The sequence below is a fragment of the Rhinolophus sinicus genome, linkage group LG12, assembly GCF_036562045.2.
Source record: "Rhinolophus sinicus isolate RSC01 linkage group LG12, ASM3656204v1, whole genome shotgun sequence".
In the NCBI taxonomy this organism is placed as follows: Eukaryota; Metazoa; Chordata; class Mammalia; order Chiroptera; family Rhinolophidae; genus Rhinolophus; species Rhinolophus sinicus.
In genome coordinates this window covers 12,536,540-12,555,572 of record NC_133761.1, presented here as the reverse complement: position 1 = coordinate 12,555,572, position 19,033 = coordinate 12,536,540, and the positions used below count along the sequence as shown (strand labels likewise).

Here is a 19,033-nt window from a genome sequence, read left to right as displayed (position 1 = left end):
GGACCAGAGTTCACGTAGGAAGTATTTGAAAGAAAATAATCCCTTTCCTATCAAACTTCTCTCAACAATTCTGCAAACCCAAAATCAACAAAGTAACAGTAATCCAAGCAATAATTAGTGCTATTCATCATTTATATTCTTCAACACATAGTTTACATTCATATCAGAACAATAGTGAATGATATTCATTCAAAATAAGCCTTGAGGAAGGGCTGCGAGACTCTGAAATGCCTTCCTTCTAAATCAAAGAAAAAACTAAGCTAACGTCAGTGTCAGATTGTTGCATTTAAATGCAGGATTCTCATCGGCTGGCGTTGGACCCAAGTCATCCCCCTGGTGTTGACATCCCACTAGAATTAAGACACAAACAAAACTCTCGAAGGCCTTCAGTTGGTGACACACCTGGAGAAAGGCACACTAAGGAGGAGGCTGAGCCATTGCAAAGACATGAGACCTATTCCCATCACTACCAGGAAACAGCTTATTACCCGTTTATTATAAAGGGTACAACTCAGGAAAAGCCAAATGGGAGAGATGAACAGGGCAAGGTAGGAGAGATGTGTAAAGTAAGGTTTCTTACCACCTCAAATCCGATTATAAAACATGAGGAATGTAGTTGTTTCCTCTGAAACACTATCACGTGTCTAAATTGATGAAAGTGAGTAAGAAGCAGTGCAGGGTTGGAACCCCTCCTATTGGCTGATAAGAGCCAATCGTTGAATTTTCAGAAATTTTGTGACTCGTTTATTAAACCCAGCCAATATTAAAAATTGAATTATATAAACTTAGACTCAAATAACTTATATTTTAAAGGATAGTAAATATTCAAAACAACCTTTCTTAATTATTATGCTACGTTTCACTATCATCTATGCTCTTGACATTAGTTATGTCTATTGTATCTATATATGGTGAACATACTACATAATAGTGTACTTATTGCTCGCCTCTTTACAACTCTGCCTTCAATGACATCACATTGGTAGCTCGAAATTGGCTGTAGTAGGAGGATTTACACCACAGAAATTGCCAAATGCTACAAACCAGGCTCTTTTTTTGCCAATTTTTCAGATCATTTTTTCCAGTGTCATTGAGAAATAATTGACACACATCACTATATAAGTTTACAGCCTGTAAAAGGTATATAGCATGATGGTTTACATTTTGAAATGATTATCACTATAGATTTAATTAACATCCATCATAGAAAGAAAAGAAATTTTTCCAAGTGATAAGAATTCCTAGGATTTACGCGCTTAACAATTTTCCTATATATCCCATAGCAGTGTTAACTATAGTCATCACAGTGTACATTACATCCCTAAGTACTTATAACTGGAAATTTGTACCTTTTGACCACCATACTCGAATTCCCCCTTTCCACCACCCTCCCACCTCTGGTAAACACAAATTGGATCTTTTTCTATGAGTTTGGTTTTTTGTGTGTTTTGTTAAGATTCCACATATAAGTGAGATCATAACAGTGTTTGTCTTTCTCTGTCTGACTTATTTTCACTTAGCATAAAGATAGAATTAACTCATTTTATATGACTGAATGATATTCCATTGTATATGTATATCACAACTTCTTTATCCATTCATCCATCGATGGACACTTAGGTTGTTTCCATATCTTGGTTATTGTAAGTAATGCTGCGATGAACATGGGGATACAGATATCTTTTCAAGTTACTGTTTTTGTTTCCTGTGGATATATTCCCAGAAGTGGGATTGCTGGATATAAGGTAGTTCTATTTTTAATTTTTTGAGGAGCCTCCATACTGTTTCCATAGTGGCTGCACCAATTTACAATCCCATCAACAGAGCACAAGGGTTCCCTTTTCTCCACATCCACACCAGCATTTGTTATCTCTTGTCTTTTTGATGATGGCCATTCTAACAGGCATGAGGTGATATCTCATTGTCAAACCAGGGCTTTTTATGTCCAGAGAGCCAGTTGTTACATTTGTCAGCCCATCACTGGTACTCTCCTTAGAAGTGCTTAAATAACAACAATCATAGAGTATTACACAGCCATAAAGAAGATTGAAATCTTACCATTTGCAACAATATGGATGGACCTAGAGAACATTATGCTAAGTGAAATAAGTTAAACAGAGAAAGACAAATACCCTATGATCTCACTTATGTGTGGAATCTAAAGAAAAGAATAAATGAATGAACTAATCAGAAGCAGTGTCAGAGACATAGAGGAAAAAACTGAGGGTTGCTAGATGGGAGGGGGGTGGGGATAAGGGGGAAGGTGAGGTGATTAGAAAGCACAGTCGGTAACCACAAGATTGTGACGGGGAAACGAAAGTTAATTTGGGGAATGTAATCAATAATGTTGTAAAGATTTTGTAGGGTATCGGATGGACACTTGTCTCATTAGGGAGACCACCTCAGGGACGATGTAGATACCTGATCACTGCACTGCACACCTGAAGCTGAAGCTCAACAATAATGAATGTCAACTACAATTATATACATATATAGTTATAAGAAGCGAAGTACAGCATTAGGAATAGAGACAGTGGGAATGTAATGGCTGTGTGCGATGTCAGAGCGGTAGTAGATGGGGGAGGGGAGTTATCACTGTGTGAGGGGTATAAATGATAAATATCTATTACATTGTTTTGTACACCTGAAACTAATAAAAACATAACAACAATTATAATACTTAGCAGTCACTGAGGGCTTCTACATGCCAGGCATTATTCCAAACTCTTCATGAGTCTAGGAGATCGATGCTGTTATTATCCTGATTTTACAGATGAAGAAACCAAGACACAGAGATGTTAAATACTTGCCCAAGGTTGTACTACTAGTAGGTAGTAGAGCCAATGAGCTCAGGCACTCAGGGTCCCAGGTCCTCACGTATACTGCCCCATATTTTCCAAACCATTAGTCGGGTACAAGATCTAGTAAGTACAATGTACTGATGGGGAGAATGAGGCAGAATATTTGACATTGGGACTCTGCATTCACAGTGCTCATGAGTTAAGAGGTTTTAATTTAGTGCAAAGTTCAAATAGGAATTCTAAAGGATTAAAAATAAAAAGAAAGCGAGACCAAAGAACAAACTGCAATAACAAAGCGAAAAGCGGCTAACACATACCTGGCACAGGTGGTGGTTCTATCACCTACCCCACCCCCAACATGTTCACACCTTCTTTCTTACATAGAATTCTCTGAAGGGTGAAGCAGACGGAACCAAGTCCCAGGCTACTACTTCACTAACAAAGGCACACTCTGCTAAGGTCTGTAGACGAAACAGACAAGCCATTGTGCATGCACTAGCTTACCTTTCTCTTTCCTCATATGGAAAGTTGCTTTCAGTAAGCCATCTATATAATGAAAACAACAAAAATAGTCGGGAAACGGAGGGCAGAGGGGGGATAAATAAGCAGCGGATGGAGGATTTTTAGGACAGTGAAAATACTCCGTCTGATACTATCATGATGGATACATGTCATTATACAGGTGTCCGAACCCATAGAATGTACACCACCAAGAGTGAACCCTAATGTAAACTGTGGATTTGGGGTGATTCTAATGTGTCAACGCATGTAGGTTCGTCAGTTGTTGTAGAGGTACCACTCTGGAGGGGGCTGTTACTCATGGGGGAGACTGCATGTCGGAGGACAGGAGGTAGGTGAGAAATCTCTGTATCTTCCTGTTAATTCTTCTGTGAACCTAAAACTACTCTTGAAAATAATCTTTTAAAAACTGCTTGGGAGAAATGGTTTTTATTGCTGGGTAAGGCCACATAGAAATCAGGAGGGACCGAAGAGCCCATCGAGATGGCATGAAGTTTGGCAGAGAAGGGGTCGGGTAGGGGCTGGTTTCCTGCTGGTCATCCTCAACTCTGTGGCTTCTCTCCATACGCTGCCCAGAGTGGGCACTGGAGGAAGGGTGCCATGCTGCCCTGGAATACTTTAATGGACAATAAACGCTCAGCTCAATCAGCTTGCCCTTCCTCCCTTCCAGGGATGGGAGTCATTGACTCGTGGTTTACCGGCATCCTGTCATGCTAGATGGATAGCCTGTCTTCGCAGCCCACATAGATTATTAGGAGCCTGTGATCAAGGCTAATTATTCAGTCCTGTGGGAGATATTCCCAGCATCCTCTGACGCCACGGCCCTCTTACCAGGAAGGCCTTTGGAATAAACCACTATCTGCAGAGCATAATTTTGAAGGTTTGAGCTTCCCAATTGAAGCTTTTTGAGCTGGCTTACACTGGTGTCTTCAATGGCACATTTAGATATTAATTTCTCTGGCATAAAGTTTGCAAATAATTTTTTAAAAACCAATTGCCCACAATATGGAAATTATAATTATAAAATTATATCTATGTCTATCTATCTATAAAATGCAGTTGTGGCTAAGTCAGAGGTGGCTCTAGACGGTCCTTGCTTCTCAGGACAGCTTTGGACATGATAGAAGCCAGGAATTCCATACTTTCCTCCTCTCCTGGCCACATGGAAGAGCTGTAAAGACTGAAAACTTGCAGCCACTGCCCATTCTGCCGTGCAATTAGGAGCTTCACCTTCTGGTCTCCTCCTTCCTCTAGTCTGGAGGAGGCCTTTTAGAAATCCTCGTCTATGTCAGCAGTTGCTCATAATATGTGGCATCAAGTTCAACATCTCATTTCCCCTCCTTTGGTACTGTCGCCATGTCAGCCGCAGGTGCCGAATCCTTTGATTATACATGAAACACTATCCTCGGTTACCTTCATGTATGTTTTATGAGAGCACCTTGGTGTGACTATTTATTTAAGTGACTTGGAGCCCATCCCTTTGGATTTTCTTTTTCTGTGCTGACTCACATTAAACGGGTTGGGGGAGGTGCACTGTCATAATTCACCTGCAATGGCTTCTGCCTCCTAACGCCCTCCTCACAAGGCCAAACAGCCCAGTCTTCCAGGAAATGCAAAACATTGCCTGGCTTTGCATCAGCTAGCAGCCTGAAACACGTCTCTGTTTTACTGATGAAACAGAACGCTTTCCTTTGCAATGTCAGCTTTCCTACACAAGATGTCAACACACCCTGGTCATCGAACTGTTGCCTGTTTGGACCCCTTCCATGGTGACTGATTTGGTCAATCCTTTACCACTTTTTGTCTCAAATGGAACAACAGCTCGCACCCTCTTTCTGCCTCAAGTCTCAAATTTGTTTTAGAGATCTTTCCACTGCAGTCAGAGGGAGAGTCTAGAAACCACAAGTTTCCCTAGGACCTTTAAGAATAAGATACGAACTCCTTAGAGTGGCAGACCAGGTCCTTTATATTCTGACTTTTACATATGTCTTACTCTGATTCTCCTGTCAGTCACCCATATAGTCATAATAATTATTATTATTGAGGTTTTCTAGGTGCTAAGCCCTTTACATACATAACGATTCCTTGTGCATCCTGTGCTTTAACTGCACTGAGCACTAGTTTCTAGAAGTTTCTATGTTGTTTCACAACCCCCCGCCTTCCTGCAGATGCTGTTTCCTTCCCTCACTTCTTCTACGCCTTGTAACCCCTGTTCATCCTTCTAGATTCAGCTCATGTATCACCACCTCCTGAAGCCTTCCGTGACCTTTTTTCTTCCAATTCTATCTAATTGAGAAATAAAAGGCAACGTTTCAGCTCAAGTAACCAGAGTACAGAAAGAACGGAAGGCCAGATGAGCTTCTGGGACAATTAGAAAAAGGGACATAAATGCTGCCAGAATGTTCTCTTATCATCACTGTTTCCCCTCCTTTTCAACCCTCCACCCCGCTTTTTCTGAGTTTCAGCTACCTTCTCTCAGACCAGCCATCACCACAAAGTTGGAGCTACTGCTTCTGGCAGCCCCAGTCTTTGCCACCAGAGAGGGACTGAGACTTGCTCTCCTTGGTCTCACACTTAAAAATCCCAGGAAAGAGCTCTGATGGGCTCAGCTGAATCAAGCCCCACCCCGAGTCAATGATATGACCAGTGAGGGATGGGCTAGAAGCATTTCCGTTAAACAGCTATAAAAAGGCAGTATTTTTCAGAGTGGCGGTGGAAGGGGTGTACCAGTGCTGGGCAGGCAAAACTATCCATGTGTATAGTCTATAGTCCTTCCATACCCTCCCCCAACCCCACTTTCTCTGTGCTTTAATTTTTTTAAGTGTTCTCAGTATTTTTGTTTACTAACACTCCTTTAAATGTGCAAATAAACTCTCTTTCCAAGGGGATGGAACAGAATATTGCTATAAAGTTTCCCAGAGATTTTTAACCCAGGCTAGCTATAAATTGTTTTCTGGTCCAGGCAAGGGGTCCTTGAGAAGAATTACAGAACCACACCAATCTGGTGCATGAAAGGCAGAGAAGCAGAGGAGAGGCAGAGTGAGATAATGGAGACTTAGGTCTACATTTCAGTCTTGGCTTGATAACTGTATGAGTATGGCCTTAGACAAGTGAAATAACCACTCCAACCCTTAGTTTCCTCATTTGTAGAACGGGGACACAATTACTCTGTTAGTCAGGATGGGCTACTTTATGTAGCAGTAACAAATGGCCTCCAAAACTCATTCTTTCTTTTGTGTAGAAAGCTTTCAACTCATCCTTCCAGGCCTAGATCAAATGTCACCCAATATTTTGCTGTTCAGCAAGTATTTTAAATTTCCTTCCCTTCCAAACACACTTTAGGTTTTGTATATTGCATAATTGGTCCCCATTCTCTACTCATCCCTGGGTCCATGCCTTCCACGGAAGTTTTGAATGCTGTCCCACTAGGAGCAGAATATAATTCTCTGCCCCTGGGCTCAGCCATGTCATTTACTGTGGCCAACAGGAGGTGAAAGTGATGGTGTGCCAGCTCAAGCCCAGGGGCATTGCGTGGCCGCTTGTTCACTTGCGCCATGGCTATTTCTGTGAGAACATGCCTTGGTTAGTCCGAAGGAGGATAAAAGACACTTGGAACATAGTTGAGTCGTCCCAATTGCCCTGATAAAGTCAGTCTATACACTGATGGCCAGCTGACCTCCAGACATATGAGTGAGTCCAGCCAAGACCAGTGGTGCTGCCTGGCTGATTGCAGATGCCTGAGCAATAAATGCTTCTCGCTGAATGTCACAGAGATTTGGTGGTTGCTTTTTCACAGAATTATTGCAGCTGTAGATAACTAGTACGATTGCATTTCTTGGCCCCTTGTGTTGAATGGAGCCATAGTTCTGGTAGTGAGTTGGGAATAAAAGTAATAGTGACATTTCTTGGCGGGAGCATTTAATTGTTGATGTGAGACCCTCTAGAACTCTCTTTTCCCTTGACACAGCAACCAAAAATTTTTGAAATGGTGGCTGCTCCATTAGTCTGAGTCCGCTAGACACTAAGATGAGCTGAACACCCAGCCATAAGGAGTTTGCTTAAGCCATTGAGATTTTGGAGTTGTTATTGTGGCATAACTTCATCTAACCTGACTGAATGAAGTAGGAAAGGGCATTTTAAGAAGTTTGCTAAAGGTTATTCATTACTTTCTACTTAGTGCTCTTTGAGAGGTTGCAGTGAATATATAATTGTATTTTGAGTTGTTTTCGGTTATTGTGCTAGTTTAATTTGCTTACTAATCCCTTGACCAGCATAGGGGTTTTTTGTTTGTTTGTTTGTTTTTGTTGTTTTTGGACATTATAGAGCTGGTTGCCAAGGAATTAGGAAATAGTAGAGCTGCCCTTCTTTGACTTCCAAATATCGGGATTTTTTTCCAAACAGAAAGTGTGTTCAGATATTGAGCAATCCAAATGCCCACTAAATTCCCTCTAACAAAATAGACAAAGTGGCAGTACTCCTGCTCTCTCTCCGGATTGTATATTGTCACAGCAAAAAGAAGGCATTCTTCAATGGTGAAAGTGGGGTAGGTGAGAGGGCAAGGAGAAAGGACTTTGCAAAGCAAAACCCAAAACCCCTTAGACACACACGTCTTTCCATTCCTCTGAGAATGTATTTCAAGCACATACAAGGAAGGAAACAAAGGAAGAAATCTTTGTGACCTTGACTTAGGTACAGATTTCTTAGATATGACGCCCAAAACACAATCTATAAAAGAGAACATTGATAGGTTGGTCTTCATCAACATTAATATCTTCTACTCACTGAAAGACACTGTTAAGAGACTAAAAATCAAGCCACAGACTGGCAAATAATCACAAAAGACGCTGAACACCATTTGTCCTTCCAGAAATGGAAATTAAAATCACCATGCGGTTACCACAACATTCCTAGAATGGCTATAATTACAAAGACTCATCATGGATGTGGAGTACCTGGAACTCTCTTACACTGTTGGTGGGGATGTAAATTGGCTCAACTATTTTGAAAACGTTTGACAGCTTCTTAAAAAGTTAAACCTACACCTGCCACATGGCCCAGCTGTTCCACTTCTAAGAATTTTCCTAAGAGAAATTAAAACATATGTTCATACCAAGACTTGTACAGGAATGTTCATAACAGCTTTCTTTGTAAGAGCTCAAAACTGGAAGTAACCCTAATGCTCATCAACAGGTGACTAGATAAACTAATTGTACTGTATCAATACCATGGACTATTACTCAGCAATAAAAACATGGAAATACTGATACATCCATGGCTACTCTATGTATGAGAGTCCAAACATAGCTGACTCTCAAAATAACTATGCCAAGTGAAAGAAGCCAGACCAAATTAAAGAGTACATAGTTCAAGACCCATTTATATAAATTTCTAGAAAATATTAACTAATCTAAGAGGCAGAATACAGGTCAGTGGTTGCCTATGGACTAGGTGGGATTGAGAGAGAAACAGATCGCAAAGATACCGGAGGAAATTTTTGAGGGTGATAGATATGTTCATTTTCTTGATTATGATGATGGTTTCACAGGGGTATACTTATGTCAAAACTTAAATAACACTTTAAATATGTGCAGTTTATTGAGTGTCAATTACACCTCAATAAAACTGAAAACATATATGTACAGGATGCATCAGTTATTGACTAATGATTTAGGAAGGAACTAGCAAATAGTCTACCAACTTGGGTTATGAAAATTGGTAGATTATAAGGAGTAGAAGTTTGGCAGCCACAGATGCACGTCTCTTCAGTTGCCAAGCTGACCTTCAGATTTGGCCCAACTAAATCCAAAAATAAGTGCAAAGTGGGCGTCCCGAGGACCTGTAATACGGAAGCATCCTTACCATGTACATGAACTTGAACAGGATGGTCCATGCGCTGTGACAGCTCATATAAGCTCAGCTGCAGGCAGGTTAAATCGGAGTAGTTAAGGAAATCATTCAGCAGATTTGTCTCTGCTACTGACAAAACTATTTGGTTACCTGTGTGGGATAAAAAAGTGAGGAATAACCTGTGTCTCAATTTAGGCCTCCATGAGTTTAACACCCTAAGTTTCCTAAATAACAATGCAAACATTCATATACATCGTTCATTACCATCTCAAATCTGATTAATAAAAATGAGGAATGTGGTTGTCTCTTCTGCAATAGGTTATTAAAAGTTGTCTGGTCTCTCAGAGCCACCCCTTGGTACCAATATTAAAAGTTATAAAATCAGCATTGGTAAATTTTGTGAGAGTTTCGCTTTTCTGATAGAGTTAAAGCATTTCAAATATCAGAGCCATATCATTTTTTAAAAAGTCATCTTCTGCTGTAGAAAAACATGGGGACCAAGAATGAAAAGACTAAAGATCAAATCCTGGCTATCCTACTAACATAATTTTCTTGTCTGCAAAATGGTGATAATAGACGTACCTACCTGTAATGGGTTGAATGGTGGGCTCCCAAAATATATATCCACGTCCTAATCCCCAGAACCTATGAATGTTACTTTATTTGGAAAGGGGGCTTTGCAGGTATAATTAAGTTAGGGATCCTGAAATGAGATCATCCTGGATTATCCAAGTGGGCCCTAAATCCAGCGACAGACAAGCAAAGGAAGATTTGAGACAGAAGAGGAAAAAAAGATGATGAGAAGATGGAGGCAGAGATCAGTGTGATGTGGTCACAAGTTAAGGAAGCCAGCAACCATCAGAAGCTGGAAAGGAAAGGAATGGAATCTCCCCTAGGGCCTCTGGAAGGAGCGACCCTGCCAGCACCTTGATTTCAGACTCTGGCCTTCTTTACTGTGAAAGAATAAATTTCTGTCATCTTAGTCACTAAATGTATCGTAACTTATTAACGTCATTCTCAGGAAACCAATACACTCCCTCCTAGAGCTCTAAACATGAGAATAATAGTACTAATGACCTTGTAAGTTTGCTATGAGGTATTAAATAAATTAAATGAGTTAATATTTTCAAAAGCACTTAAAAGAGTGCTCGATGCCTAGTAAGCACTATATAAATGTTAAGTAAATTTCACACACACACACACACACACACACACACACACACACACACACAAATCTACCTCTGATGTCAATGCAACTGGTTGTTGATGACATTGCTTTTCTGGTCTATGACTGATGTACTGGACACTATAATGATGGAGCCTCTTGTTAGATTACCGAATTGAAAAGGAATCATGACGATGGTGAAAAGGACAAGAAGAGTGGACTCTATAAAGTTTCTTTTGAGTCCGAATATTCTCTGACAAGAGACCCTTCAATTCTCAATGTATTTGGGTACTTGCTTCTCTATTAGTTGTCTCTACAACCCCTTAATCCCTAAACTCAATGTAAAACAAACTGTAGGGACCACAGGAGAATACCACTTTTACTGCCTCCAATGGGAGCCTAAAACCCCGCGAGGGCCCCGGAATGCAGAATTCCCTAGCCTATTCCTCGCGCCCCCTTTCCACCTGCAGAAAACTACGATTCCCAGAAGGCTTGGGGTCCCAGGGAGAGGCCTACAGAAGGGGGAGGAGTCTAAGGTCGTTGGCCGATTCCATCGTCCAAAGCGGGAGGGGTTGCCTGAGCGGAGTTTAGGAGGAAACCGCCTTCCGATTGGTTGTAAATACAAAGGTGGGCGTGGTGCGTGCGGTTGGTACTGTCGGCAGGGCATCCTAGCGACGGTGGCTGGCGCTCAAATTTCCCGGGCCGGGAACGTGTATCTGCCCGGAAGTCGCTGGGACGGTTGTCAGCAGGCGGGTGGCGGCTGCGAGTGGGCTTCGACATGCAGAGCACAGACTTAGGCAACAAGGAGAGCGGCAAGATGTGGCACCGCAAGCCATCCCCGGCCACTCGGGACGGGTAAAGGCCGCGGCGGGAGGGCGCGGGCTGTAGAGAGGGATGGAAGCCGGTGAGGGGCGGGCCCGCGTCTTTGGAGAGGCGCTCGAGGTGCTATTGGAGACGATCGCAGGAAGGGGTACAGAGGGCCGGGTGGAGATCCAGGTCCTGGCTCTGATGCCACAGGTCCTTGGAAACGCAGGTAACCCGAGTCTCGGTGCGCTCCGGTGCCACGATCCTCAAAGACCCCGTCCCAGTCCTGGGGGGCAGGGTCTGACCAGGATTCGCGTGGAGCAGGAGGCAGGTGGTCCTCAGAAATAAGTGAGAATTTGCGCTTCTGGTGAGTTCCGGGACTCTGTCCCCTTAATAATTATTACAGCATCCCTATAGTACTCCTGGCACATAGTAGGTGCTCAGGAAATATCGGTTAACTATTGCAGCTGGAAAATAACTCAAGAGAAGGAACGGATGAGGGGGAAGGAGAACAGGCACTTCCACCCCTTTCAAATGCTGCAGTTTATCCATCCTTAAATCGTTGGACGTATTCAGGCAAGCATGCGTTCATCTGGGATGTGCCAAGCTTCTAAGCACGGGGAGAACAGTAGTGGAACAAAACAAACTTTTGGTTCCCTGGAGTTTCCATATTAGCGTGTATAGGGCGGGGTAAGCAGGATTTACACTTTACAGTGCAGGACGGCTTAGATAGGCCAACGCTACTGCTGCTGCTGCTTTTTCTTATAGACTTGGTTTTAAGGACAGGTTCAGGTTTACAGCAAAATTGAGCTTAAGTTACGTAGATTTCCCATATACCCCCTGCCCTCACACATACATAGCCTCCCCATTATCATCCCCCACCAGAAGGGTACGTTTGTTGCAACTGATGAACCTACATTGACATTGACACATCATTATCACCCAAAGTCCACAGTTTACATTAGGATTCACTCTTGATGTTGTTCATTCTATGGATTTGGACAAATACATAACAATAATGTATCCACCACGACAGTACCATACAAAGTAGTTTCACTGACCTATAAATCCTCCCTCCCCAACCCTTTTTTCATTCTGTTCCCAGATACCTGTCCTGTTCAAGGTTCAGCCTCTATGTGAATTTAATGAAAGCCTTTGCCCCAGAGTAGTGCCATCTTGGTTCCAGTTGCTGCACACAGATTGATCTTATTGCTTCCAATTGCCTAGGATTTCGTGGACTTTGCTGCATCACTTGAGTTCATGTTCTAATGTGTTTCTTGTTACAGTAATTTTTCTGTTGATCTGTGTTTGCTCCTCAATAAATTGACAGATTTTTAAGTGCCAACTATGCATGCCCAAAGCATGGTGCTAGTCTCTCTGCTAGCACCTTGTTTGGTTACTGGTTGTAGTCAGTCCCCTAACAGTGCTGCTGTCCCATCAACTCCACTGAATAAAATTTTTGTCTAGAGTTGCGATTCTTCGATAGGGATTTTTCTTTTCACATTTGGAGTTTATATAACCCGACTTCCGATGTTCCGTAAATAGTCTAAACGTTATGGCCAACCCACAATAACTCTCTTCCTTGCAGTTATAAAATATCTAGATATGCATGCAAGATTCCAGAAATGAAAGAAACAAGTTCTTGTGCAGATATCCTTACTTGCTCTTTCACTAAGACATACCTTTCTTTTTGTTCATTAAAACCCATCGTTATGATGTTGGGAAAGCAAGGAGCACTGACTGTGGAGTCAGATAGACTTTAAGTTGAAATAAATGTCCATTTACTAGCTCTGTAACCTTGGGCAAATCAATCCCTAAGACTGTAAGTGAAGATAACCACACCTCCCAGACAGAGTTGCCATAGGGTGTTAGGAAGACTTTAAAATACTGTCTCATGCATCCTGGGGTCCAGTAAATATTTGATGTTTTTATTATGTTTAAGGACGGAGGAACTCTGTCAGGCAACCTGTGAACAATTGAAAGGCAATTCTAAAATAAATACGTGTGTGATTTATATGAAAAATCAGAAGGGCAGAATGTTGCTATTGTTATTACATCTAGATAGTAGGGTTATAATCAGTTTTATTTGTGTATTAATGGTTTTCTGTATTTTCCATATTTTCAACAATGATCATATAAATTTGTAATCATAATACATAATAAATGTTATCCAAAAAAGACTGGAGGGAAAAGTCGATTGGTCTGCCTCATTACCAGGGAACATTTTTATGTTATTACTTGTCATTTCAGTGAATTTATTCCTCCTCTCTCACCTTTGGGGACGTCAAAAACAAAACAAAACAAAAAAAACCAGAGCTGGACAGTAGTTAAAGTGGTAAAAACAGATTTTATTCAGGACTATCGCAGTAGGTAAAAGGAGCTGAAATTAAACTCAGTTCAGTGTAGAACTGGGCTTAATTTCGAATACAGCCTGGGCAAGTGGGAATTTATAGCCAGAGAGGAGGGTGGGTGTCAGTGAAAGGAACAGTATTAAGAGGAAACATCTGGGGTAAGGGAGTTCTGGCTAAACCAACCTAACAGGATTCTTGCCGAAGACAGGCCAGTGTGATGACCTAAGAGATGAGCATGAGCAACGTGATCACATATAGAAGATAATCAAGTATTGAGAGCAGGGGATTCTGGTTAAACTGACAGAGCAGGGTTCTTGCTAAAATTAGATTTTATAAGGAATGGGGCCTAGGAGAGGTGCAGGAGCCTGACTAAAGTTTGGTCAAGCAATGAATCTTTGTCAGGTACTAGATAAAAATGAGCATTATAAGAATTTCGCCGTTTCACCCAATGAGTTGGAAAAGCCTTGTTTAGATAAACCGAAGAAAATGTGTAATATACTTAATTAAATTTAGTATTTTTTAATGAAGTGATAATGAGGAAGATGGATGTTTTTCATATTCAAATTAAAAAATTCACAAAAAGTCAATTAAGATAAAAATTTTCATGATTTGAAAACTATTGTTACAATAAAGAATGGGGTTATTCTGGTCTTCGTGACCCAAATATACACACCTATATTATTTTAAGGAGTTAGTTATTTTGTGCTGCAAGTTTTATAGCACCCTTTTTTCAGCAGATACATGATCTTCAAAAAACACAAAAAAATTAGTCGCTTTAGACAAATACAGCTGAAAATAAAACTTATGTACACTTTCACTTTGGAACACTATCACAGAAACAAAATCTCATTAGAATATGTTAAAATTGGGAGATTTAATTGAAATTTTCCTGATCATGGTAGCTGTGATTTGTATCAAACTCAGTACTTCACACTAATTACATCGTTGTGTAATTGTGTGTGGCTATTGCTTCATGTAACAATTTAACAACTACTCAATCAGAAGTACATTCTCTTATATCCTATTGTATATCACTTGGTCACAGCTTATAAATCTGTTCATATATATGTATATTTCTTTAATGTCTGTATCACTAAACTGAAAGCTCCTTGCGGGCAGGACCCATGTCCATCAATTACTCTTGGTTCCTGGCTTGTTCAGTGTCTGACACATAGTAAGTTTTCAGATATTTGACGAATAAATGAACAGTAGCTACTTTGATAATGAAAAACTTTCTGAACTGTTTTCAGAAATTGTAGGATTGCTTCTAGGAGAGAAGAAAGAGCAGCAGCAGTAGGGGAGGGAAGAAAGGGTAGGCAAAATAATTCCAAAATTAGGGAAGTATACTGTAAAAGCCGTAGTTTGTATAATAACAAGTAATGCCTGACGGAATTTAATGTGTTTGTTTTGTTTTGTTTTTTATAGAATTATAGTGAACATCATTCATACCACTTCCGATTATCTTCCCAAAGTTTTGCGATTTTTGAATGTGGCTTTTGATAGCTCAGGTGATTGTTTAATTGCTGGGGACCATCAAGGAAATATCTATGTTTTTGACTTGTCTGGGAACAGGTGAGTGATACTTTTAATACTTAACCTTATTTAATGTTATTAATTCACTCACTGACTATTTTAGTCCCTGCTACTATTCATAGCAAGGTTTAAGTTCTTACTATATTTCAGATACCTTGTAAAAAACTGTCATAAGTGCTGATGGAAGAAAGTGGGAAAGGATAAAAAGATAATATGGTTAGAGTTTTTTAGAGAATGAAAGTTCTGGTTTTAACCGTATCTCTAGTAGCTTTTTTTTCCTTAAATTAAAAAAAATTATTATTGCTAGTTTATCAGTTAATGTCTGGTACTTCAGTAGGCAATTTAGAAAGAACACAGTTTCTTTGTACAATATCGTCAGAGTATACTAGATCTAGGAATCTTAAAGTACTGATGCTCATGCTTCTTCGCCTTCTCCTCTTCCTTTGCTGAACAATTTAGTACAAAAGCGATCAAGTGAGACCGATCAGGTAGGCACCTGTGCAGTGGGGTTAGGTGGGAGAGACCTGTGTCCACCCAGCCAGAAAGTCAGAAGGTGTCTGCAGGGGGAGGGACGGAGCGACCATGGGAAAGATGGGGCTTTGATCAAATGAGTAAATATATTGAGGATAGTGGGAGCCGGGTTCCTGTTAGAAAGGGGAGTTATAGATACAGAAAGGGAGAAAACTAGAATGAACCCTGTGGTACCAGATTGCAGTTGGATGTATCTGTGTGAACTTCTGGTTTTGCGTGTGCATAGACCGCCATAGAAATAAGTAGAGATATGTGTATAAGAGAGTGAAAGAATTATATATATACATATTTCCTAGCTTTGTCCAGTCACAGGACCTGGGAGCAGCAATACCCAGTGCCTGGTTCTTTTCTAAATACCACTCTCCACTAAAAGGAATCAGGGATTCTTGCAGAAATGGCCACTTTCAGGATGGAGGCAGGGAAAGCACACGATGAGCTGTAAACATTTTGTGGCCAGAAAGAAGGAATTGTTCAAAGAATGATGAGGATGTTTCCCAAGGACATAAAAGTCAGCTTGGAGGCGCTCCCTCTGGCTACACTGGAGACAATTTGAGTATCAGAATAAATAATGATAATAATGGGTCATATCCATTGAATAAAACAGAAACCCATGCTGCAATCAACAAACAGTTTAATGAGAGCGAATATTTGCGTGGTCACAAAGTACCTCCCCACAAAATACGTATTAATTACAGAAGAAGAAAGAGTAATTTTACAGCGAAGAAGCTGGGCCAACACCACCTTATCCAATGACTATAGTTAAAGTCACCAGTAGTGGGACAAATCAGAACTTCTGTGCCTCCTGATAAGATGCAGTGGAAAGCCCACGGTGTCATTTCTGTGATATTCTTGCCAAGGACATGTAATCTGAATCTAAACAGTGGAATCGTCAGACAAAGCTAATTTAAGGGCATTGTATAACAAAGCTGGCCTGTAATCTTCCAAAGAGTCAAGGTCATGAAAGTTATGGGAAGACTGAAGAACTATTCCCGGCTGAGGGAGGCTAGACACATGACAAGTAAAGGCATGAATCTAGACTGATCCTTTTGCTCTAAAGGACATTCTTGGGATAACTGGCACAATTGAAAATTTTCTGATTTTGATGGTTGTATTGTTACTGTCAAGGAGAATTCCGTTGTTTGTAGGGAGCGTGATCTTGGTACCTTATTCTCAAAAAGTTCAGGAAAAAAAGAGGTCATGTGTGACTTATTTATCTGTTTAACTAGGTAGAAATCTGTTAATCATGTTTCTGTCTTTACCAAAAAAGTAACGATCACAATTCTCCCACCCTTTACTTTTGCCTGACCTACCCTGCCAGTTCCCAAACTGAAATCAACACAACTCTCTTCCTTGCTGTCACTGCTAAATGAAATAAAAATAATTGTTGATTTACAGAATAATGAACTTCAACATTAATGGTGCTTCATTTGCTTATCTGTTGTTCACTTACTTCTCTGGTTCTCGAGTATTCCCAACCTTTGCCAGTTTCCTTGTCTCCTTGTGGTTGTTCACCCCTGCTCTTCCTCTGACTGCCTCGCCTCCTAATTCATGAGAAAATAGACACCTTCGAGCTTCCCTTCCTCCCCAACCACAACTTCAAATACATCTGTAAGTTCCATACCTCTTTGCCACTTTATCGTAAAAATCGGTGATCCTGCCTTCTCGTGCTAATCTGTCTTTTATAGCCAAACCCCCTCCTCACCCTCCTTTGCACCCACCAGGACTTTGCGCCATGAGTGTTCCTCTCTTTTATTTTGTCCACTGTCCTCTACAACTATTGACAGCTGAGCAGAGAGGAGTAAGTAGAGACTTGAAGTCAGGCCCATCTGATTCTAAAATCCACTATACTGGACTTCCTCAAAACGTTCATTTTTGCCTAATCCATCGGTTGCTTCAATTCTCACTTTATTAAATACTTTTGTCTTTCCCTCCTCCCTGAAATTTTTTTCTTCTGCTTCAAGGTACAATGTTTTCCGGGTTTTCTACGTCTCCGATGATTTTTTCCCTTGTTTTGCTGACTCTTCTTCCAGTGTGTACCCCTTTATGGTTGTGTTACTGTAGCATCTGGCCTTGGCCTGCTTCCTTCCACATTCCAGGTATTCGCTTTGACCGTCTCATCACCACAACCACGGGCTTCATTCAGCTGCCATGCAGCTACTGTAGGCTCGGATGTGCTCCTCCTGCCTACTGGCTGGCTTCCAGAGTGACTGTCCAGGGTGGTAGCCACCAGCCGCGTGTAGCTCTCGGGCCCTTGAACGGTGGCTAGTCCAAGTTAAGATGTATTGTTAGCATAAAATATACACTGGGTTTTGAGACTTAGTGTGGAAAAAAAAGCGTGTAAAATATCTCATTAATTTTTTAATTCGATGTTGAAATGGTAATCTTTTAGATACATATTGAATTAAAGTAAAATAGGTTATTAAGATTAATTTGACCCTTCTCTTTTTACTTTTTAAATGTGGCTTCTAGAACATTTTAAATCATACAGATGGCCTGCATTGTATTTGTTTTGGACAGCACAACTCTCAATGTTTTGCAAGGGCCTCAAACTCAACATGTTTAAAATCAGACTTATTATTTCCTACCCCCAAACTTGTTTCTCTTTTGCCCAAGCTTGAAAACGTAATTGTTTTTGTAAATTAAACTCTTAGCTCTGTGCTAAGCACTTAATGTATTTCACTACATTGAATCATCCTATAGTTAATCATACAACAACCTTGGGGCATGTCTTACCTCCAGCTTACACATGAGAAATGCCTGCTTTCTCCCTCTTCACCCCATGTTAGATGCACCTCTGACATCTGTCCTGTTTATCCTTTCCACTGTATACCCAGAACTCTAGGGAGATTCTCTAGCGTAGCTTTCTCAATGATCTATTCTTGTCCCTCTGTCCATTTGCCATTGCTGCCAGAATCCTCTTCCTGAAAGACATGTCTGATGATCGTTCTGCTGGCTTCCCACTCCGTGTAAGTAAAAGTGAAACTCCTTTACGTGGCACGTAGCACTCTTCTTCGTCTATTTTTGGCCTGTCAAAATGGGAGCTCATTTTTCTGGGTTCCTTTTCTTCATCTCTAAGGACGCCTCCAACATAACGTTTTGGCTGTTGGGAGAATTTCTGGTACTAACGCGATGATCTCTTAATAGGTTTAATCTTGTTCAGCGAACAGCACAAGCTTGCACAGCCCTGGCCTTTAATCTTCGTAGGAAGTCTGAATTCCTTGTGGCATTAGCTGATTATTCTATTAAATGTTTCGATACAGGTAAGAAGTCCTCCTATTTCTCTTTCAAAGCAGAGTAAAATATAGACTGAAATATTGCAAGGAGTTTGCCAATCTGTACAGTCTGAGGGAACAGTCTTCACAGGCCACCCCTCACTTCGGACATGAGCCATAAGTTCAGGGGTCCCAGGACTGTCCTCACGTCAGATCAGCTGGCTACAGATTCCGGGTTCTCCACAACTACCCTCAGGTTTGATAATTCAC

At 40.9% G+C, this 19,033-nt stretch overlaps 1 protein-coding gene across 5 annotated transcripts in view; it reads left to right on the top strand.

The window, feature by feature from the left end:
• The window catches only part of TBC1D31 (TBC1 domain family member 31), a 65,376-nt gene that overhangs the window by 3,019 nt on the left and 43,324 nt on the right, over positions 1-19,033 (top strand). For 2 of the 5 annotated variants that reach the window (XM_019717830.2, XM_019717680.2), the window contains exons 2-3: positions 14,913-15,059; positions 18,696-18,811. In XM_019717830.2, coding sequence (XP_019573389.2) covers positions 14,913-15,059; positions 18,696-18,811 — 263 coding nt within the window. Of the gene's footprint in view, positions 1-10,968; positions 11,188-11,365; positions 11,504-14,912; positions 15,060-18,695; positions 18,812-19,033 lie in introns of those variants that run through there. The other 3 variants (XM_019717755.2, XM_019717915.2, XM_074316851.1) reach the window with 3 other exon arrangements.